We start from the raw sequence: 24,359 nt of genomic DNA, 5'->3' as shown, positions 1-24,359 counted from the left end.
AATTTAAAATAAAAGAAATATTTTAAAACAAATAAATAGGTTGGCTGCAGCATTTGCCTTGTTATTAAAGTCGGATTTAGCAAACAAAATATCATTGCCTTTAAATCATGGCCCAATAAATATGCTAGCAGAATACACACACACACACACACAAACATCCCAAACTGGGCCCACAGTCAGCCCATGTGGGCTGAGTATTTGGGCCCATATATATTCCTACAATATATATAGATTTTATTAGGGTTTAAATTGAGATTTTCTGTCTTGGAGGGAGGTGGGGGGCTCTGGTTGGGCCTGGGGGGCCGGACATTGACAATTCGGCTACAGTAACAATAATGAAAACAAGGGTAGCTTTATTATTTCTAATTAAAATTATTGATTTATTTTTTGTGACAGAAAAAAAAACATTTTTGAGAAAAAAAAATCTTTTAGGTGTTTCAGTTATTCTGACATTGCAATCTTTATTGTCTTCCATAATCCTCTTTTAGTTTTATTGCAAAGAACTCAATGAAATTTCCTTAACTTTTGTACATAAGTTATTTCTCCCTATTAATATATCATTTACTTCATCAGATCCCAGATTGGCTGCAGACACCTGAGCAGTATTGAACCTTGTTCACATACTAAATGTTCAGTAGACCATTTGTTGCCACCCACTTCTTTACAAACTTTGTAGGGTTCTAAGAAATGAGAGGAGGGCCAATCATTTTATCAAATATTATTGAGGTAATATTTTCAATTCTCAGTTGGGAATGAAATGGTATCACAAAAGCATTTACCCCAAGAACCCCCACTCACACTCTGCACTGCTAACAGCAATGGTTTCAATTGCATGTTTAAGTTTGAGAAGGGACTTGTGCATTTGTTGCACTGGAATTGTCTTTGAAATCCCTATGATTATACCAGAGAATCCTATATTAAAAAGGTTACAAAGCTCTGTCACTTCATTTTCTCCACACATTAAAGGTAGAGGACTTGGCGCCATGTGTTTTTGTCCAACACGTTGACTGTTACTGGATTCCTCTTCACTTGTGACTATTCTTGCTTGCATTCCTTTGCACAGTCTCCCCTGCTCTTTTCTCATCACCTGCAGTGTTCTGCTCAACTCTGTATTTACATGAGAATTGTTAAAGAGAAAGGAACATCTGAGAAAGCATTAAAGACATGACATTCCAGCCTCTCCTTCAGTCTGCTTGTTGGGCGACCTAGATGGTGTCACTACAGATTTTGACACAACCCAAATGGCTTTCACCGCCTTATGCATTGCTAAGAAGACTGTCCTTATGAACTGAAAGAATAAAAATAACCTTAATATCAACCAATATAGAGACAGTTTGTTGAACCATATTAGTCTTGATACAGCTTCTGCCGCCACACTAGATCAATCTCTCTGGGCTCCTTTGATCAGCTCCATCACCTAGTGGGGGTGGGGGGTCAGGGTTTTGTCCTGCTTTGGTCGGTGTCGTTGGCATGGGGGGGGCATTTTGGCTTGGGGCGTCTGGGGGTTCCCTGGGGGTGGGTTGCTGGGGGGGTTCGGCGCTGGGACTGCGGTCCTGGCCTGGATGGGGCTTTGGTGGCTCTTGGGTGGGGTCCTTCTGGCGGCTGCAGGCGGCGCTGCTGGGGGAGCCTGTGCCGGTGGACGTAGGTTCCCGGCCTGGTGGCCATGCTGCTCCTGGGTAGATCCGGGGCGGGCTTGGGGTTCTGGGGGCGCTCTGCCTCCGGGCCGGGGTTCCAGCTGGGCTGGGGGGGCTTGGGTCCTGGTGGGTATGCCGCCGGGATGTGGGTTGGTGCATGCACGGGGGCTCGGCCCCGGTGCGGGGGCCTTCGGCGCATCGGTGGAGCTGGGGGCCTCTTCGGCTGGCGGGGAGGTTCTTACCATCTGTCCGCAGGGGATCCCTGCTTTTGGGGTATCCATTCTGCGGGGGTGGGGGGGGGGGGAATCCAATAGAGGAGGAGGAAGGACTCAACATGGATGTCTTTTGTCTTATGCAGTATGGGAGTTGACTGAATGCTGGGGTGGGGGTAGTTTTTCCTCTGGGGTGGGGGCCAGTGAGGCGCCTTGGGCTCTGTGGGGCCGGGTGGCACCGCTGCCTTGGGCCCCAGTCTGGATGGGCCTGGGCCCCCTGCCCTGGGTGGATTTCGGGGAGCGGGGGGTGCCTATGGGGGTCAGCGGGGGAGCTGGCTCCAGAGGGGGGGGGAACTTGCCCCCCCCCATTCCTGTCCTCCCCATCCCGAAGTGCCTCCCTCCTCCCACTCCATCACACCACCACACACGTAGGGCTTTGAGGTGCAGGTGCGTTGCTGGGATACAGGGGAGGTATCCCTCCTCTGTCCCCTCGCGACCACCTGCATCTCAATCAGACATCTCAATCATACATCACAACTTAGACACTCATCACTGACTCTCTCATGACACATACATTTAGGGCCTTGGGGGTGGGCACACAGTATGGCATCCAGAGGGCGGTCTGTTCATTCAGACTTACCTCTGGTGCCAGGGCCCACATCTCAATTTTAATTGCACATAGACATTGAGGGTTCTGGTGAGGGGCCGAGCTAACACCAACTGTTGGTCTGCAGGGGGTGGTTAGCGTCATGCCCTTCACCTGTTTTAAAAGCACTTTAGAACAACACGCACCAACACTACATCTGAGCGGGCGAAGGGGGGCATGGGGTCTTTTCACACCCCCGTTCTCCGTTCACCATTTGGGGCTGGGGGCTGAGAGAGGAAGAGCTGGCCGTCTGGTCGGGGTCTGGACTGGTGGGCTTCTCGGCTGCTGCGGGGTCCGGGGTGGTCTTCTGGTCTCCTCGCCAGAGGAAAAAAAAAATGGGGTATATATGGGGAGTGAGAGTATGTGTACAGCGTTCATTTCTGTGTGTCTCCATGTTGGGTGAATGTGTAAATATTTGTTTATGTGTGCATGAGGGTGGGAACGTATGCTTGTATATGTGTATGCCTGTTTGTCTATACGCATGTGTCAGGTTGGGTCCTAGACTCCACCCGAAATAACATCTCGGGCTCTATTCCCCCCCGCCACACTCCCTGCCGGTGGATGGGGCCCCCGGCCGCTGGTGCGTTGGTGGTTCTCGTTGTCCGGGGTTGGGTGCTCGAGTGGGTGCTGGCTCACCCTCGGCGGTTGCCTGGCGGGATCTGGCCCTCCTGGCTCTGTCGGGCCCTTGCTGGGGGGTGGGGGGTCCTTGGATCTCTGGGCCCAGGGCCTGGTCTGCCCTGGTGGGGCCGGCCGCCGGCGGAGCCTGCGGGCTCGCCGCCACGGCCCCCTGGGGCTCCTGCACTGTAGCTGCCGGATGGCCTCCCTCCGGAGCTCTCCTCTGCCCTTTTCTGGGTGAGGGGCTGCTATTCTCCCTGCGGCGGTCCTCCGGGGGCTCCCATGCCCTGGGGGGCCTCTGGATGTCTGGGGTCCGGGCCTCCTCCGTGTCGGCTTCATGTCCTTGGGGATGGGGCTGTGGCTCCCCACACACACTACTAGACATTTACATGGAGTAACCTTTTGAACACCAGCGCGCTCACATACACAGGTGTGCACACAGGGGTACAGACAGGTACTCACAGACACATACAGGTGTACACACAGGTTCTCACAGACACATACAGGTGTACACACATGTTCTCACAGACACACATTGTCTTGATCGGCTGTTGCTCCTTAACATTCTCATTGTGATTCGTACAGATGTTGGTTGTTGTTTTCTCTCATCAGCAGGTATTGTAGCAGATTATCTGTGGTTTTCTTTCTTCTTTTCCTTTTTTTTTCTCTTTTCCCTCCCTCCCTCTCTATTTCCCTTCTTCTCTGTTTTCGTCTTTCTGTCCCCCTCTCTCTCCCTCTCCCTCTCTTGAGGAAATAAAAAAAAAAGAATAAATAAACAGAAATAAAGTAGTCCTCCGCAGAGGGGGGGTGGTGGAGGGAATATTTAAAAAAAAAAAAAAAAAAAGACATGACATAACACATCTATCAACAGATAATATCTTGATTGTTCAGTTTGCACTGTTATATTTGTTGGAGCTATATTTTTTTATTGTAATGTTCGTTGGATGGACTGGGAGGCACTAGTAGGTACATGTAATGTGTATATATGTAGGTAGAAGGGAGGAGTGCGGGCACACCAGGGTGCCCGCATATGGTTTTTTACCAGAGCAAAAGAGAGAAAGGAAATGCTGTTTGTTTGCTCAATGGGAGAAATAAACCATCAAAATCGCAATAATGGAGAGTTGTGTCTTTACCTGAGTACATTGTACCTGTGCAGGGTGCAGTAGTTGTTTGATTTAGTTTTATCGCTGAGTTGACAAGCAGCCACTATAATATCCATCCATCCATTTTTCAAACCGCTTATCCTACTGGGTCGCGGGGGGTCTGGAGCCTATCCCGGAATCAATGGGCATGAGGCAGGGAACAACCCAGGATGGGGGGCCAGCCCATCGCAGGGCACATTCACACACCAGTCAGTCACGCATGCATACCTATGGGCGATTTCGTAACTCCAATTAGCCTCAGCATGTTTTTGGACCGTGGGGGGAAACCGGAGTACCCGGAGGAAACCCCACGACGACATGGGGAGAACATGCAAACTCTGCACACATGTGACCCAGGCGGAGACTCGAACCCAGGTCCCAGTGGTGTGAGGCAACAGTGTTAACCACTGCACCACCATGCCGCCCCAGCCCCCACTATAATATTAATAAATAAATTTCTAATGGGATTGGGCTACCCAGTGAGAGGTGTATTACTACCAAAATACATGATGCCTTAAGCAAAAGGGCTCTAGCCCAGTTAACTTACATGAAAGACCAGTAAATTAATGGTATAACAGATTACATTACCTTATTGTATATATCTAAGGAAAATTAATTAAAACTGTATCAACAATTAAATGAGGCTTTAAGCAGACAAAAACAAGCTGGTTCTTTCTCAATGTTAGCGATACTTAGCCTTACAGTATGTAATGTTAACTTTGACGTTAGATCGTTTAAGCACCCATTTACATTTACATTTACATTTACAGGATTTGGCAGACGCCCTTAGCCAGAGGGACTTACATAAGTGCTTTGAGACTCTGCAATGAATTTCCGATGCTAGCTCAATAAGGACCCAAGCTATGAATACTATCTCTGAGAACTCCATTGAGTAGTGCAGAATTTTTTATTTTTTTTTTAAACACACACCAGAAAAAGAGTCGAGTAAGAATATAGAAGTTCTACGTCAGGTATTTCTGAAAAAGAAAAGTTTTGAGTCGTCGCTTGAAGACAGTCAAGGATTCAGCTGTTCGGACATCTAGGGGGAGTTCATTCCACCAATTAGGTGCCAGGACAGAGAAGAGCCGAGATGCGTGTCTTCCTTGTGCCTTGAGGGGAGGGTTAGGGTTGGGACCAGTCGAGCAGTGCTGGAGGATCGGAGAGATCGTGGTGCAGAGCGGGGTGTGATGAGGTCCTTTAGGTAGGATGGTGTCAGAGAATTTTTGGCTTTGTATGCGAGCATCAGTGTTTTGAATCTGATGCGTGCAGCTACAGGAAGCCAGTGGAGGGAGCGCAGCAAAGGAGTGGTGTGGGAGAACTTGGGAAGGTTGAAAACAAGACGAGCAGCTGCATTCTGAATCAGTTGGAGGGGACGGATGGCGCTCAGTGGTAAACCCGCTAGAAGCGAGTTACAGTAGTCAAGGCGTGAGATGACGAGGGACTGGACGAGTATCTGGGTAGCCTGAGTGGAAAGAAATGGACGTATCCTCTTGATGTTAAAGAGGAGAAACCGACAAGAGCGAGAAAGACTGGCGATATGTGAGGAAAATGACAACCGATCATCTATGGTAACTCCAAGGTTTCTAGCAGAAACCGAAGGACGGATCAGGGAGTTTTCGAAAGAGATCGCAAGGTCCTGGAGGGGGGATGAGTCAGCCGGGATGTAAAGCAGCTCAGTTTTACTAGTGTTGAGTTTTAGCTGGTGAGTGGTCATCCAAGATGAGATGTCTGCCAAGCATGTAGAGATCTTAGTGGAGACATGAGTGTCTGAGGGAGGGAAGGAGAGGATGAGTTGAGTGTCGTCGGCATAGCAGTGGTAGGAGAAGCCATGTGAGGATATGACTTCGCCAAGAGATTTAGTGTAGAGGGAGAATAGGAGAGGGCCAAGAACTGAGCCCTGAGGGACACTGGTGGAAAGACAACGTGGAGTAGATGTGGATCCATTCCATGTCACTTGGTATGTTCGGCCTTCTAGGTAGGAAGCCAGCCAGCGCCAGGCCAGGCCACCAATGCCAAGACTCCTAAGGATGGATAGGAGAGTTTTGTGGTTGACCGTGTCAAATGCTGCTGATAGGTCAAGAAGGATGAGGACAGATGACAGTTTGACTGATCTGGTAGCATGTAGCTTCTCAGTGACTGCTAAGAGGGCAGTCTCTGTAGAGTGAGCTGCTTTAAAGCCAGACTGATTAGGATCCTGGAGGTTGTTCTGAGAGAGATAGAGAGAAAGCTGGTTGTAGACTGTACGTTCAAGGATTTTTGAAAGGAAGGAAAGAAGCGATACTGCGATACTGCGTACTTCCTCAGGAGACTGAGGTCTTTTAACATCTGCAGGAAGCTCCTACTTCCTCAGGAGACTGAGGTCTTTTAACATCTGCAGGAAGCTCCTGAGGATGTTTTACCAGTCAGTGGTTGCTGGAGTACTTTTCTATGCTGTGGTGTGTTGGGGGAGCAGCACAGCAAAGAAGGACTCATCCAGGCTGAAAAAACTGATCAGGAAGGCTAGCTCTGTGGTCGGCACGAAGCTGGACACTCTGGTGACAGTGGCAGAGAAAAGGACACTAAAATAATTGCTGGACATTATGGACAATGCTGGGCATCCTCTGCACACGGCCATAAACAACCAGAGGAGTCTGTTCAGTGACAGGTTGCTTCTCCCAAAGACAAGAACCAACAGACTTAAAAACTCCTTTGTCCCATACGCCATCAAGCTGTTTAACTCCTCTCTGGAGGGGAGAGGGAGGGGAAACAGGAGGACAAAGGAGGGGGGACAACTAAGCTGTAGTGCCTCTTCACTTCACTGTGCAATACTTTTGTGCAATACTTTTGGTTCAATACTGGAAAGGTGCAATTCCCTTGTATTCGTCTTATTCCTATTTATTCTATTTATCCCTTTTGTATGTTTTTTTTTGTCTTTGTATCTATATATGTGTATATATATAACATTTGCTCACGTTGTGTAACTTCTGTCGGTGCTGTGCTCTTGGAAACCAAATTTTCCAGAGGAATCTACCCGAGGGATTAATAAAGTTTCTTTCTTTCTTTCTATCTATCTATCTATCTATCTATCTATCTATCTATCTATCTATCTATCTATCTATCTATCTATCTATCTATCTATCTATCTATCTATCTATCTATCTATCTATCTATCTATCTATCTATCTATCTATCTATCTATCTATCTATCTATCTATCTAATCTCGATAATGTTGCCCAGTACCACCACACTTCCACTTAGTCCACTTCTATCCCATAAAGGGCCCATACAGTCAGCCCACATTGGCTTCCTAGTCAGGGCCCATGTTACGTAAACCATGTGGTACCCACACAATTTGCCCAGTTCTAGCCCATGCCCACTTGGAACCCATGTAGCCTATTTTTAACCCATATGGGGCCCATGTGGACATGTTGGCTGGGAAGTGAGCGTATCTCCGCCTAGGAATGTCGTAGAGACTAGAAACAAAGTTCCTCAGATCCGTCTTCATGACGAGAGTCAAGTGATCACACTACTGTCAAAATAGGCAAAAAGATATGTACAAAAAGAGCTACAAGCATTTTAGCTATCTCAAAAATTAGCATGCTAGCCTGTTAGCATGTAAAATGTCTTATCAAGCTCAGATCAGGCTGTATCTTTGGATCGAGGCGTACTGCGCCTCCCAGATTCAGAATCTGTAGTTATCTCATAACTTAGCATGTTAGCATTAAACAGTGGGCGTTTCTCGGCGTAGGAATATCGTTGAGACTAGAAACAAAGTTTTTCAGATCCGGCTTGATGACTAGACTCAAGTGATGAAATTAATATCAAAATAGTCAATGTAAAAATAAAGCTACAAGCATGTTAGCATGTTAGCATCAAAACCGGAAGTGGGTGTTTCTCAGCCTAGGCATGTCATGGAGATTATAACCAAAGTTCCTCACATCCATCTTGATGAGTAGAGTCAGATGATGCAACTACCGTCAAAATAGGTAATATACAAATAAAGCTCCAAGTATGTTAGCATGTTAGCGTCAAAACCGGAAGTGGGTCTATCTACGCCAAGGAATGTCGTAGAGACTAGAAACAAAGTTCCGCAGATCCGTCTTGATGAGTAGAGTCAAATGATTTAACTAGCGTCAAAATTGGCAATGTACTAATAAAGTTACAAGCATGTTAGCATCAAAACCGGAAGTGGGTGTATCTCAGCCTAGGCATGTCATGGAGACTAGACCTTGTAACCTTGTAACCTGGCGCCGAAGGAGTCGGCAGCCTCTCCAGTAGCTCTGTACCACCGTGCTTTTATTTTATTTTTAAACCCTTTTTCTTTACTTTACTTTCAACTCTCCATGGAGACATGGTGCGTATTTACGTATCCCATGGATACAGCACTTTTTAGAACCACAACATTAGCGAGTTCTTTCGTTTATTCGCGAGAAGAGCTGCTGGCGCTGAAAACAACAGCACGGACCGACATACGACACCACATTCCGCCGGAGCTGAAGAGGAGATACCGAGGCTGCAGGGCCGGAGCGAAGCTTAAGGCGAGGACAGCGGAGCACCGGAGGCGCTTTAAACCATCTATCCCTTCAGTGATTACGGGCAACGTAAACTAAGATGGATGAGCTGCATGCACTGAACAATCAGCGGTTGTACCGGGAGTGCAGCTTATTCATCTTCACGGAGACGTGGCTAACCGAGCTAACGCCAGAGGCTAACGTGGACCTGCGCGGTTTTGCGTCTGTGAGAGCCGACAGAGACGCAGAAGCCTGCGGGAAAAGCAGAGGAGGGGGACTGATTGTCTACATTAACAACAGATGGTGTAATCCAGGGCATGTCTCCGTTAAAGCGTCTTCATGCTGCCCAGACCTGGAGCTGCTAGTCGTTAGCATGCGGCCATATTATTTGCCTCGGGAGCTCAGTCACGTGATCTGTGTGTGTGTTTACATTCCTCCGAGGGCAGACGCGGCCACTGCCTATGAGAAAATACACATAGTTACAGCAAGACTGCAGACACAGCACCCTGAGGCCTTCATTATAATAACTGGAGATTTTAATCACGTCACTTTGGACTATACACTGGCGTCTTTTTACCAGTTCGTGGATTGCCCCACACGGAACAACAGGACAATTGACCTTCTGTATGCTAATATGAGGGATGCATACAGAGCCACCCCCCTCCCCCCATTAGGGAAGTCAGACCACAACCTGGTCTACCTTAAACCCCAATATACACCCCTGGTTCAAAGGCAGCCTGTCACCACACGCTCCATCAGGAGATGGACCCCTGAAATGGAGGATGCCCTGAGAGACTGCTACGACACCACGGACTGGGATGTGTTACTGAGCACACATGGTGAGGACATAGAGGGGGTAACACACTGTCTAACAGATTACCTCAATTTCTGTGTAGACGTGGTCGCCCCTGCTAAGACGGTACGGTGTTACCCTAATAACAAACCGTGGGTGACACAGGAAGTCAAAGCTGTCCTCAACAAAAAGAAGAAAGCCTTCAGGAACAGAGACAAGGAGGAGATGAAAACAGCACAGAGGGAGGTAAAACAATGTGTAAGGGAGGCAAAGGACATATACAGGAGGAAGGTAGAGCAGAAGCTGGGGGAGAACAATATGAGGGACGTCTGGAAGGGTGTGAAAACCATCACAGGTTACAACACCAAGAACGGCACAGCGGGGGGGACTGTGGAGAAGGCAAACGAACTCAACAACTTCTTCAACAGGTTTGACCAGCCCACAGCAACCCCACCCCCTCCTCTTCCTCCCTCAAACCCCCTCCTCCAACACCTCCAACACCATGGTGATTCCACCCCCACCCCCTCCTCCTCCCAGCCACTTCACAGCGTCACAGCAGACCAGGTCAGGGGACAACTGAGGAAGCTTCGCCCCAGGAAGGCAGCAGGCCCAGATAAGGTGTGCCCCAGGCTACTAAAAACCTGTGCTGCTGAACTCGGGGAGCCGCTACAACGTGTCTTCAACCTCAGTCTACGACTGGGGAGAGTGCCTGCGCTCTGGAAGACATCCTGCATTGTCCCAGTTCCAAAAAAGAACAGGCCCAGTGAGCTGAATGACTACCGACCGGTGGCACTCACGTCACATCTGATGAAGACTCTGGAGCGGCTCTTTCTCAACCTTCTTAGACCCCAGGTACAACATGCTCAGGACCCCCTACAGTTTGCCTACCAGACAGATGTCGGTGTGGAGGATGCCGTACTGTACCTCCTACACCGAGCCCATTCACACCTGGACAAGGAAAAAGGCACTGTCAGAATCCTGTTCCTGGATTTCTCTAGTGCCTTTAATACAATTCGGCCCTGTCTGCTCCATGAAAAAATGTCCAGAATGCAGGTAGATCCCTGCCTAGCTGCCTGGATCCACAACTATCTCACGGATAGACATCAGTACGTCAGGCTGAAGGACGTCACCTCTGACACTGTAGTAAGTAGCACAGGAGCACCACAGGGAACTGTGCTATCCCCTCTGCTCTTCACCCTGTACACCTCAGACTTCTGCTATAACTCGGAACTATGTCACATCCAGAAGTTTGCAGATGACACAGCCATCATGGGGTGTATCAGGGACGACCAAGAAGAGGAGTACAGAGGTCTGGTGATGAACTTTGTAGCTTGGTGCCACACAAACCACCTGCAGCTTAACACCTCAAAAACTAAGGAGCTGGTCATTGACTTTGGGAGGTCCAGACCAAGTCCACGACCAGTTCTGATCAGGGAAGAGGAAGTGGAGGTGGTCAACTTATACAAGTACCTAGGACTGTGGGTGGATAACAAACTGGACTGGACAATGAACACACAGCACCTGTACAAAAAGGGTCAAAGCAGACTGTACTTCCTGAGGAGGCTGCGGTCCTTCAACATCTGCAGGAAGCTCCTGTGGATGTTCTACCAGTCTGTGGTTGCCAGTGTCCTCTTTTACGCTGTTGTGTGCTGGGGGAGCAGCACAGCAAAGAGGGACTTATCCAGGCTGGAAAAACTAGTCAGGAAGGCCGGCTCGGTAGTCGGCATGAAGCTGGACTCTCTGTTGACAGTGGCTGAGAAGAGAACTCTCAACAAACTGCTGTCCATTATGGACAATGTTAGGCACCCTCTGCACACTGTCATAAACAAACAGAGGAGCCTGTTCAGTGACAGGATGCTTCTCCCCAAGTCGAGAACCAGCAGACTTAAAAACTCCTTTGTCCCACACGCCATCAAACTGTTCAACTCCTCACTGAGGGAGAGGAGGAGGAGGGGAAACAGGGGGTCAGAGTAGGACGGGGAGAAACAGGAACAATAAATTGCACCAGACAATCGAACATTCGGACTGTGCAATGGACCACATAACTGTGCAATCTCATGTGCAATACCGCAATATCTATTTGGCTCTTACTTTAGTACGTGTATTTTAAATTCTCTTATATTGTATTTTTTATTGTATTTGTATAACTTGTAATTGCTGGTGTACTGCTGCTGGAAACTAGAATTTCCCAGAGGAACCTTCCCGAGGGATTAATAAAGTTCTATCTATCTATCTATCTATCTATCTATCTATCTATCTAGAAACAAAGTTCCTCAGATCCGTCTTGATGACTAGACTCAAGTGATGAAATTAATTTCAATATAGTCAATGTACAAATAAAGCTACAAGCATGTTAGCATGTTAGCATCAAAACCGGAAGTGGGCGTATCAGCCTAGGCATGTCATGGAGACTAGAAACAAAGTTCCTCAGATCCGTCTTCATGACGAGAGTCCAGTGATCACACTACTGTCAAAATAGGCAATGTACAAAAAGAGCTACAAGCATTTTAGCTATTTCAAAAGTTAGCATGCTAGCCTGTTAGCATGTAAAATGCCTTATCATGCTCAGATCAGGCTATATCATTGGATCTAGGTGTACTGCGCCTCCCAGATTCAGAATCTGCAGTTATCTCATAACTTAGCATGTTAGCATCAAAACCGGAAGTGGGTGTATCTCAGCCTAAGAATGTCATAGAGACTAGAAACAAAGTTCCTCAGATCCGTCTTGATGACTAGAGTCAAGTCATGAAACTACCGTCAAAATAGCCAATGTACAAATTAAGCTACAAGCATGTTAGCATGTTAGCATCAAAACCGGAAGTGGGTGTATCTCAGCCTAGGCATGTCATGAAGACTAGAAACAAAGTTTGTCATATCCATCTTGATGACTAGAGTCAAGTGATGCAACTACCATCAAATTTGGCAATGTACAAAAAAAGCTACATCGTCTTTTTCGAATATCTCGGATACGGAGCAAAATAGAGACTTCCTTCGCATGCGTGTACGCGTAGTGAATCCGCCATGCCCCGGTCACACACCTACCATACCCCCCAACACACCCTCGGCCATGACACATTCATGCCACAAAACCGGATGTTACAGAGGTATTATAGGCAGTTTTCACTCCTTAACTGAACAATTGCCATTACCTAAGCCTCATACATGCAGAATCCGCAGTTATTTCGAAAGTTAGCATGCTAGCCTGTTAGCATGTAAAATGCCTTAGCATGCTCAGATCAGGATGAAACTTTGGATCTAGGCGTACTGTGCCTCCTAGAATCTGCTGTTATCTCAAGCTAGTGCCAGAATAGTTTTGCTTCTGCAATTAGTGGCCCATATATGCTTACTTATTTGTATGCTCCTACAGGACTCTATGATATGATATGAGAACCCTTTATTGCTGTTGCAATACACCATGTCACTAGTCACAAGTACCAGCGAAAAAACTGGCCATCAACCCGACCATACATATACACAAACATCACAGTAGGGGGTAGACAGGTCGGGAGACAGGGGCAAACAGAGAGAAGATAAGAAACAGAATAACATGAGGAGAGAGGAGGAGAATAAAAAAACAGCCCTCAGACTGTACTCCAGTGGGGAGTACATTGTAGGAACCGAAAAAAACACCTCAGCAACATAAGCACATGGTCACTACGCCTTACAACATAAAACGACACAACTTGCAACAGGTGAGGGAAAAGGGGTGGTGGAGGTAGTCCAGCATAGACAAACAGCCATCCGGTCCTGCAGCCATGGGGGGCGCTGGTCAACAGATCAGCCTGCCAGCCTGCGAAGGTGTGGGATGGGGGGAGGGTGCGGTAGTCTTTGGTATTGGGGGAGAGGAATGCAAGAGAGTCTCGCTGCCTTGTTCTTCTGGGGGAGTTGTTAGTTCAGCAGCGGCCATGGCCGAGGCCAATGCTGATTGGGGGGAGCCAAAACCTGATAGGATAGGGTTGTTTGGGTTTCTGGGCAAGAAGCTGTAATTTCCAGCTCCCCTAATGTCCACACTGGTCTCCGCCATCCAATCATTTTTGCAAAGCCATGAGCTTCTCCATGTTGTTATCCAGTTTGCGATCAATTGTCACAGTCTGAGTGCTAACAGCTCTGCCCACTCCATCAATCATTCCGGCCAGCCTAGTGGGGCTTTGAGCGGCTGTCACCATTTTCTTCAATCTTTGATAAACCAGGGCACTTCTTAAATCCACTTCTCCTATCCGTCCATCGTGTAGCCAGCTGCGTACGTTCCTGCTGGACAGTTAGGTTCCACCGAACCTAGGCTTCTCGTCGAGAAGATGGTGTCAATTGCGTTGAGAGACCAGCTGATCAAATCCATCATTTTACTTAGTTTGGAGAGCAGGGCTGAGAGAGTCTCTCAAAGTATAAGACAGTAGACTAGATGAGAGGAGCAAAGCAGGGAAGATAAGGGGAGGGAGAGGGAGAGAAGTGCGACCGCCTCCGCTGAGAGCCAAACTTAAAACTTTATACCTTGGGCAAGGAGACCCTTTTGGTGCAGCTGGCCCTGGAGTTCAGGACTTGGGTGGAGGTGAGCTCCGAACGCATGCGGATTCTGCATGTGCTGGAGCTGCCTGATGTCTTTACCACGAGCCTAGTGCTGGTCGAATCCGAGTGGTGGACCATTCTGAAGTATGTGCTGCGAACCTGCTGCTCCGGAACCGGCAGCGGCCCACTATAGCCATTCTGCCCACGGGTCGACCAGTAATCGCCACTCACCCTCTCCACCATAGTACCATTGATGTTGACAGGTGGGTAAGAGCTCTGCTGCCTCCTGTAGTCCACAATCAGTTCCTTCATTTTTATGATGTTCAGTTGGAGGCTGTTATCCTGTCACCACTTTTCCAGGTTCTTGGCTTCCTTCAAGTAGGTGAGGCCGAGCACTACTGTGTCATCAGATACTGTGTCAAATACAGGACAGATAGTGAAAGTAAACACCCGTGACTGCTATGTCCTATATTGCTCCACTGTTAATGTAAAGAAATCATGTCATATACTCCCCATATATATATATATATATATTGGACCTTCCTGAATTAATAGGTGATCATGTGGTGCCATCGAAACAGACGAAAAAATAATCTCCAGAAAATCCCTCTCAAAACCCAACAAGTATTATGTAACTGTGACTGAAATTTATATCATCCTTTCATTGTCTGTTTTCAAATAAAACATCTACTCAAAGGAAACTGCCCCTCAGTGTGACTTTTAGATGTTTATTCTTCAAATGTTATGTGTGTTTGGCTTCTACCTGTCTATTAACATTAAATAATATTTATCATATTGAGTAATGTGAGCACCTTAACTAAAACTGGCTGTGAAATCATGTTCAGTGGTGTGCAATTTTAAACCAGAAATTCTGCACATGAAAATATCATGAAAAATCACAAAAATCATAGCAGTAGAATAAAATGTATCTTTGTCTCAGCCCTACTTTACAAATTTGTATCATAAACAGATCAGATTTGAAAGCAGCCTTGCAGAAGGTGCAGTAAATGCTGGTAAATGTATAATACTTTTTTCATTATTATATTTCATCAATATTTTGCCTGGACACAGCCTTCGACGTTGCCTTTCAAATGCTGAATGACGTGTTTAGACATTATGGGAAAGTAAGAAAATATTTGTAGCCTATTTAAGTACATTCTTTACTTCATACATACGAATATTCACAATTTCCATCGCTTACAGTCTGTTATTTTCCTAAACGCGAGCTGACACCGCGTATCATACAGCATACATTTTAATCGCGGATGATTTAACCGCAGTCATTTATCTGATCTACATCCCATTTCCTTTAACTTGGAACAGTCACACGGGACAATATTATAAAGGTTACGACATCATCCTTTCTAGGCTGGCCTTCGCGAGCACGTATACAGTATATAGTTACATCTCTCTCATTGGCTCAACCCATGAATTTATATTCCATCAATACTAAACAACATAGGGCCACTTAAAGGGAGTAATATTATACAACATTTCTGAATTGAAATCGAAAGTTTTGAGATTAAAGTTTTTTTCCGAGAAAAAGTCTAAAGATGAACGGCACAAAGCTGTCAGTGACTGTAAGATTTCTGTAAGTGAATCGTCTTTCATGATGACACCATACAGATGCCTACTGTGGTAAAGTTTTAAATTCAATATATTCCACATATTCAAAAATTAAAATACATTAGTAGCAACCAGGGATAGTTTGGGGACCGCGTAGCAAGGTATAGTTTTCAACTCTTCTTAAAGCACTAACAAACACCGTTATCGGGAAAAGCACCCGTGTTAACTAGCATACACTGTAATTAGATAACTGTATTTGGTATAATTCAAAATAGTTAAAAATTATTCAATATAATTCATAATTTTGTTTTTGTGCATATACTATAGTTTTGTATTTTAAATGTAGTACTTATTTTTCCTTTCATTCCCTTATATTAGCACCGATCAGGTAAATGCACCTTAATCTTGTTGTACTACAGTGTAATGACAAAACTTCCAATTTTACAGTTACAAGAAGTAACTCGCGCACCGCACGCGTGTACAAATTCAGTGCGATCAGCTCGCTGATGTGACAGGAAGTGACGCATTGGTCCGGCTCCTGTCTCCGCCACTGTTGTTCTCAAAATGGCGCCGTTGGACTTGGATAAGTATGTGGAAATCGCAAGGCAGTGCAAATATCTACCAGAAAATGACCTAAAGGTAGGTTTTCCGCCACTTCCTGACGGTTTAATTTAATTACTTAATTGGGCGACCTAAAAATGCGAAGTCCTGAGACAAAAAGAAAAAAATCCGACTGATTTCCCGGCTTCTGCTAAGCGGAACTTGAATACTTGCATTCTTCCTGTATTAGCATGTTAGCAAGCTAGCTAGAGGGATCTCCAGGGTACTTTGGCTATTTGGGCCATGGTTTCGATGTAGGGATATCATCCCTCACAGATAGGACTTTTTAGGTATTTGGATTTATTTTATTTGGCATGCAAGTTCCTCTTAGCTGTTTAAAGGTGGTTGGTTAGCTAATTAGGTAGTTGTTATTTCGTTGTCCAGCTAGTGAACTATAGTAACTGCTGTTTACTTTGGGCACCGGTTAGTAATTCTGCTGTACGATTACATAGTCAACAATGCATAATGGTAATCATGGTGCTCGGTATAGCCCGTTCTGCATTAACTTTGCTTGGGAGAGTTTATTTGTGAGTGCCGCAGCCTGATTATTAGATTTGTGAACCTCGTCGCTTAACGCTAACCCTGTTATACTTTTGGGTGGTTTCAAATGCAGACGTCTATCTAATGATGTACAGGCTACAATGTTATGGTGTAACTGGGAGTTTATTAATTAGGCGATGGACAAGGTGCTCACTCTGTCCTCTGAAATGTCCCACTTCCAGCGATTGTGTGACTATGTATGTGACCTGCTACTAGAGGAGTCCAATGTGCAGCCCGTGTCCACCCCAGTCACAGTGTGTGGAGACATCCATGGCCAGGTAATCCCCAGGGACCCCCTCCTCCCATCCACTGACGATCAACACATCCTGTTGAATGGTACAGTCATATCTGATTCTCATCTCTCCTCTTTCCTGTTCTGCCCCAGTTTTATGACCTGTGTGAACTCTTCAGAACCGGAGGACAGGTTCCAGATACAAATTACATTTTTATGGTAAGTATGGAGGTCCCAAGTCGAAAATTTTTTCCATAAAATTGAATGGTTGGTCATTGCCAGACCAAAAATATGGGTCAGTTTAATCATAAAACTGAAAAGCTGATTGGGAACAAGATGCCATTCTGTTATTGTGGTATATTTCTGAAATGAGTTTATATGAGCAAAAAAGTAGTTTCAGATTTAGTGTAAGGTGCAAGTTAAGTTTTAGGATTTTGTAGGCATAATTCTGTTTGTGTTTTTTTATGTCCTCTTTTAAGTGAGTGTTTCACAACCTGTTCTTTGGGGACCCTCAGACTGTTCGCATTTTTGTTCACTTCCAGTTTCCTGCCGGACAGTCCACATCTTTGCTCCCTCCCAGCTCGCGGTAGGGCAAAAACGTGGACTGTCTGCGGGCTCCCTGAGGACCTGGTTTAGAAATGCTGCTTTATAAGACTGAGCAAAGTTTTAGAGGAGTATGTCATTTTAAAGTAAATATTTTGTATGCCAAGTGTATGCTGTGCTCGGGAGCTGATGTGTGTGATGGTGAAGTGGTGTTTGGCCCGTTGTGTTAGAGCAGTGCCCCGAGTTGCATCACCAGGCAGCGCTTCCCTTCCCACAGGGAGACTTTGTCGACCGGGGATACTACAGCTTGGAGACCTTCACATACCTGCTGGCCTTAAAGGCCAAGTGGCCAGATCGCATCACGCTGCTGCGCGGGAACCACGAGAGCCGGCAAATCACGCAGGTTTACGGCTTCTATGGTGAGTTGGCTGCAGCCCCCACCCCTAAGTGAGAGGCAGCTCTTCCACAGTCAGTCAAGGCACTCAAGCATCAATATCTGCCTCTTTAAATCCTCTAGTTTCTTGTCATTGAATAGCATGAATGATCTGTTATGATGGGGCGGAGAGCCGCTGGAAGTAGGTTAAATTCTGACTTTGGCCTCATATTCACATTAAACAAATGTTCTTAAAATGATCATCTCACTGTTGACTCTTGAGGAAGGCCTTAACCCCAGCTGCTCTAGGGCTGCTAGACGCTGACGGACCCTGTGCTCTGACCCCAAAACACCTGTATATAGGGTTGTCCGAAAGCTGCTCAATTTCCCCAAGGTATCTCTTCTATAAGAAATCATAATGAAAATGCCCACTGAGCTCTGACTTCCTCTTCCATTCCAGATGAGTGCCAGACAAAATACGGCAATGCGAATGCTTGGCGATACTGCACAAAGGTGTTTGACATGCTGACTGTAGCGGCGGTGAGTGCAATGCTTGCCCCCTCTGCGGGATCCACCAGGGCGCAGCACGCCTACAGACAGCTCTGTTAGTGTGGGACCTGCGTCAGTCCACCTGCGCCCCTCATATAGAGGGGGTAGGTGGTTGGTGTGGGGGTATGGGAGCCAGGGTAGGCTGTACCCACATATATGGCTGCCAGAAATGGCCAAAATGTTGTAAAAGGGGGTACCGGCAGGTTGAAATTGAAAATTGTGCAGGTTACATGTAATATATTAATATATTGTTTCGATACCAAATAAAGATGCACGAGGGGCTATTTTTAGTGGATTTTAGGTATGACCCAAACCTGAAGTTTGGGGACCTCATTTTCATTCCCATGGTGGATATCTGTAGTTAATCGTTGGATTTCACAATAAATCCCCTGAAAAACTTTTTTCACACTTTATCTTGGTACTTGGGGCACTTTTGCACTGCACCAGGTAACGTGCTTTTGGTACTTCAATTCTCACATCGCAAGGACCGTGATAGTCAACTGGGTTGAGATCAGGCTTCATATTGTCCGGACATTATAGTATTTTTACTTTATCATAGGCAAAAAAACTTAGCAAGCATTGCAGTTTTCATGATTCCTGGTTTTCAAGATTATCTAGTATATGGATAAAAAAATCAGTTTGAATTTTACCTTCACTGCTTTTGCATGAGCACTGCGTGCGTTCTCCTAGATGATCATAATCATTTTCATCTTGCTGCTTAAATCACTCCTGGACTGGTTTGTCAGAAAACTGCTTTTTTGCTTTATCAATACCCCAGTATTTATTACAATGCAATCACATTACAGTATTTCACAAACATTCCAATGCTGTGCTGCTCCCTACTATATTATACAAAATACTTTATTTCATGTTATGCTGTCCTGACCTTGATGTATCTGTTCTTCTGACCAGATTGCAAGTAAAGCTTGGTCACTTCATTTGTCCACTCATCCATTATTAGTACTTTGTGAATATATTGTTTTGTAAGTTTTTTTGTTGTATAGTATTTCGGAAACATGCTATTTGCATAACCATTCGACAGTGAACACGTTTGTAAGTCCTACCCCAAAGTACTGAAGTACCAAAAAATTAACCCAGCTGCTTTGGTATTTTGGGTGCTGGAACTTTTGGTACTGGTGCTCGACTGGAAGTACTGGAAAAGTGAAAGTATCACACCAAAACTACAGTACCTGGCGCGGTGGGAAAGTACCCTTAGTCTAGTGAGTTTTTTTTTTGTAGGCTTCTAAGAAAATTGAGGGTGAAATTTTTTTACAGAAGAATGCTAGGAAAAAAGTAATACTTTCGAAGAATAATTTTTGTGCAATTTTTGAAAGAAATGACAAGGCACAGGTTGGAAAAAGACTAAAGTATCATTTATTGTCATTCAGTGAATTATTTAAATCTGATATTTCTGGACAGGGAAATAAGTTGAATCTGAAGCTTGTGGGCCAGTTATTACACTTTCTTCTAGTCACTGCATTTAATTGCCTATACCAGCTTATTGTGGTGAATGCCTGTGAGGCTCCTGTAGAGTAATAAGGTTTGTGTGGGCTTTGGTACTGCTGCACTAAGCTGGGCTCTCTCTCTTCCATTCTGTTTGAGTCTCAATATGGGAGGTTTTCCAGTTGAACCCTGAATTTGGTAACGTAATGTCTTCAGTCTGCTGAAATGCGGAGCTTTAGGACTCCAGAGAACAGCAGCCAAGCACCAATACTGGTGTTTGATTTCTAGCTAAGTTTGACCAGAGCTGGTTCAATGGTTGAGGTTAAATCTGGTAAATAGACATTTTCAGCCTGCATCTCATTACAAGCTCCTTTCTGAACTAGCTGATCGACGAGCAGATCCTGTGCGTCCACGGCGGACTCTCTCCCGACATCAAGACACTGGACCAGATCCGGACGATTGAACGCAACCAGGAGATCCCGCACAAGGGGGCATTCTGTGACCTGGTGTGGTCGGATCCGGAGGATGTAGACACCTGGGCCATCAGCCCAAGGGGTGCCGGGTGGCTGTTTGGTGCCAAGGTCACCAACGAGGTCAGCAGATTGCCTTTTGCCATTTCATCAGACCCGCTTGTCTATTTATAAAAATATACCTCGGTATTGTTGCTTATCTTAAATGGAATATTTGGAAACAATTAAAACCTTGCAAAAAGGGCATGTATCATTGGGAGGGAGGGTGTTCTGTTGGACCCTTAGTTTTTTGTGGTACTAGACACACCCCTGCTTCTGCTTTGCTGGCACAAAGGGTAATAATGATGAAGATGATGAGGAAGTCAGATGGGTGCTGCTTGTGTTTTGCTAATGTGTTATCCATATACCGCTTTTCCCCTGCCACCAAGAACCAAGCCGAATCACAAAGGGGTGCTTTTCCATTGTCAATTATGGGAGCTGTACCTGACCCGTACCTGTGCTGACATGGCCTTGCTTACTAGCAGGGCCCACAGCGTGACTAAACCGAGCTGGTTGCATCACCACGATCTAATTAGTTGAAATGCATGGAGAATATTCTATATATTATTCATTTTTGGCAGTATCGCATATTGCGATGTACTGATGTATTCCTGATAACTTGAAAATTTCTAGTCTCCTACTTTAAAATACTGGAGAATGACTGAGTGAAAGGACTGGATTCATAATACAAATTTATGCAAGCTAGTGCTAATTCTGCTAGCATTTGCTGCTAACATAAAACAGCGATAATTACAGATGAAAAATTAGAAAATTAACACGTAGTAAATCATGGTGTATACCGTGTGAACGGTATATAAACAGCTCTTAAGTTTTATGACACTGTTGCTCTCCAAACCAGGTGGCACCTTTACTGGGCCGACCCATCTGCAGTGGAAATCTGAAAAGAGCTGGAACCGTTCTGTAACTAGGCTATCTTCCCAGTCAGGTACAGCCTGTTTCCTGGAAACTGATTGGTTGCTTAGTTTTGGTAGTTTTCTTTCAAGATTCAAAACATTTTATTGGCCACATGAAACTAGTGTGAAACTAATGTGAGACTAGTGGAACGCTTAGTGGTTCAGCTTCACTCAGTGCAAGATAGAACCGTCAGAAAACAAAGGGCGGTAGTGTCATGAAAACAAGTGACATTACAGTTGGATTTTGATCCTTTTACTCCTCTCACATTATGTATTATTGCATTGGTGCAGGTTCAGTATTGTATTGTTTTTTTTTTTTATTCTGAAGGAGTGCCCAAATCAGACTGTGCTGTGAGATTTTCAGCAGGACTGTTTTGACATGTCCCCCCCCCCCTTTCAGCTGGAGGCCTGGGCTTTGGGGTGGCAGGGTCTGCTTGGTAGCTGAGCTCCTGCCTGACCTGTTCTTTGAACCTCTTAACCCCTCAGTTCGTCCACATCAACAACCTGAAGCTCATCTGCCGCGCCCACCAGCTCGTCCACGAGGGCTACAAGTTCATGTTCGACGAGAAGCTGGTGACAGTGTGGTCAGCGCCCAACTACTGCTACCGCTGCGGGAACATCGCCTCCATCATGGTGTTCAAGGACGCCAGCACGCGGGAGCCTAAGCTGTTCCGCGCCGTGCCGGACTCGGAGCGCGTCATCCCACCACGGACGACGACGCCATACTTCCTGTAAACACAGGGCCAGTTACTCCTGCTTCTGCCCTGTTCCCCCATTCACTTCTATGTGTACCTCAGCTTCCTTCTAGGATTTCCCCTCTTCAATTTTTAATTATTGTATTACATCTTTTTTAAATACTTAGACTTGCATTCTCAATCCTTCCTTTGAAGGCCTGGTTTGTTACAAAGACCTTATATTTATTTTGAGTTTTATTTTTTCTTTTACCACTTGCCACCTGAAACGCTGGCAAACCAAAAATGATCAGTCAGTCACATGACCATACAGCTCTAGATATGCCCACTGCCCATTCTCATGTAGTGTCCTCTGTCAGGTCTTTTTCCTGTCTCTGTATGTGTTCCTTGTTGCACTCAGTGTCTCTCGTGATGGCCCACTTCAGAGTCTTTCTTACTTTGGGCTGCTGTGTCTGGGGGTGGCAGTATGCAAAGGAGATGAACTGTGAGCAAAGTAATACAACTTAAATGATCCAAGTTGCCTTCTGCAGTCAAAACGACCGGTCCCAAATTCTGCTCTGCATAGTAGAAGTGACCCTAAACTGAAAAGGGTTGCACTTGAATTTATGTATATTATAGATTTAAAACATGCAATATTTTTTTTTCTTTTTTGTGAAGTGTATAGAGGTTGGAAGTGGTGAGGAAAGGATTTTTTGTGTAAAAAAAAAACAAACAAAAAATGGTATTTCACCCACTTTTACAACAGGGCCAGAATTACAGTCCACAGTGTCCGCTTGCTGTTAAATTAGGATGGATGGATAGAGTGTCCAGCAAGAGGAGCTTGGTGGGATGTGATTCATCTGTACATTCTAATAATCGTTTTGATTTTCTCCTTGTTTTCCTTGGATTTGTTTTATTGTTTAAACTGCAACCCCCAGGTAATGAAATATTGAAAATAAAACGCCTTTATTATGAACTTTATATCTTTTTTTTTTTAACCGGTATCTTGATTGAACTTCGCCGTCGCTCCTTGGTAGCCACAAGGTGGCGGTGCGGGACAGTTTGTTAGTTGACCAATCAGGCCGGCCCCCTTGGCCTGGGACCACATTTTCGTGACGTTATGTTGAAATGGCACAGCCGTGGTCCAATGAAATGCTTGTAAGCCGTTGCAGACGTCATCTGAAATCAACGTGAATTGAGTGGTACGAGGACGTTTTTCGGGGGGAGTAGGAACTGTGGCCTGCTTGTAGTCGCGGTTAAGGCTAAAGCGATGCGCATAGCCGATGAAAATGGGAAGCTGTGAATGGCCATGAGGCACCGAATTTGATGCCTATAGTTAATTAGGCTAACGTACGTTTTCTACCTGGCGAGGAAAAGCGGACACTGAGGGCGGGAGCCCATCTCGGGTAGCTGGTTGGCCAGCGAGCGCGTGCAGTTAATGCCGTTTAAAGTTTAAACGGCTAGTTTGCTCAAGCGGGTGACGGCGCGAAGCCACTGATATGCGGCGGTCCCGCTTTCAGTCACGTTCCGGAGCAGCCGGCATTTTTCGCCCAGCTTGAACCATATTACATCCGCTCCTTCACTCACACCACGTATTGCCACTTAAGCTCAGCGTTTGAGACCCGCTCATTTTTTGCATGCCAAAAAATAATTATCCCGACTTGGGAGGGTGATTATTGTTTTGTTTAGGACGTGTCAGTGGGGTTGACAGGTAGCTGTTGCGCAGCGGGCGCCAGCGCTAAGGTGGTGTGGGTAAGCCAGACCGCTTTTCGTCTGCCTGGTCTGCTTCGAAGCTGAAGGGTCTCCTCTTTTCACCTGTTTTGGCGCTGACCGAAAGCGGGACAGCAGCCGCGTCTTGTGTCGCCGCAGCGGGAGTGGAAGGGACGCACGGCGGCGCACTCAAACCGTTCAAGGGAAGGCGGTAGGTGCTTGGCTTTTTCTTTAAAAAATCCCTTCGTGCTATTTTATGTTCGGTTTTGCAGCTGCATGTCTGGGTGGGATTTAGTATTTGCCAGGTAACAGTTTCATTAAGGGCACCTGTCTTCTCCATTGCATTGACCTGTGGGACCCAGCACTGATATTCATTGTCCTTATCATTATGAACGTGGCAGGAAATTAAGCGCTTATGGGCGCCTCCATGCCACAATTCTCACTATTTAAGTGAAGCGCCAGATAATCCGTTGGATCGTCAAGTTGCGTATTTTAGCAAATGGACTTGGATCGCCGTACTCCGCCTCCGCAGTCGCCCCAGATAGAGCGATGCGGATGGCAGGCTGTACTGTCGTCTTCATTTTTGTGGCTGTCGAGGTATGTAGGAATCCGATGCGGACATGTGCGTGTTTCAAGCCCCATTTGTGGAAATCTGTGGTTTGTGGAAAACGTG

General features: G+C 46.0%; 2 protein-coding genes across 7 annotated transcripts in view; both read left to right on the top strand.

Moving 5' to 3' along the window:
• The first annotated feature begins 16,103 nt into the window (after window positions 1-16,103).
• On the top strand, window positions 16,104-22,952 carry LOC125745952 (serine/threonine-protein phosphatase 6 catalytic subunit). The gene is made up of 7 exons (XM_049019288.1): window positions 16,104-16,241; window positions 16,925-17,020; window positions 17,128-17,193; window positions 17,795-17,936; window positions 18,351-18,430; window positions 20,266-20,475; window positions 21,792-22,952. The coding sequence occupies exons 1-7, from the start codon at window positions 16,167-16,169 to the stop codon at window positions 22,038-22,040; spliced, it is 918 nt and encodes a 305-aa protein (XP_048875245.1). The 5' UTR covers window positions 16,104-16,166; the 3' UTR covers window positions 22,041-22,952.
• A 91-nt stretch (window positions 22,953-23,043) lies between these two features.
• LOC125745951 (protein SCAI-like) overlaps window positions 23,044-24,359 on the top strand; it is a 32,173-nt gene continuing 30,857 nt past the window's right edge. For all 6 annotated transcript variants that reach the window (XM_049019287.1, XM_049019284.1, XM_049019286.1 and 3 more), the window contains exon 1: window positions 23,044-23,897. The gene's annotated coding sequence lies outside the window, so the exon portion shown is untranslated. The remainder of the gene's footprint in view (window positions 23,898-24,359) is intronic.

Source organism: Brienomyrus brachyistius, chromosome 7 (assembly GCF_023856365.1).
Source record: "Brienomyrus brachyistius isolate T26 chromosome 7, BBRACH_0.4, whole genome shotgun sequence".
Taxonomy (NCBI): domain Eukaryota; kingdom Metazoa; phylum Chordata; class Actinopteri; order Osteoglossiformes; family Mormyridae; genus Brienomyrus; species Brienomyrus brachyistius.
Note: the sequence above shows the minus strand (reverse complement) of the source record. Positions and strands in the feature narration are given on the sequence as shown.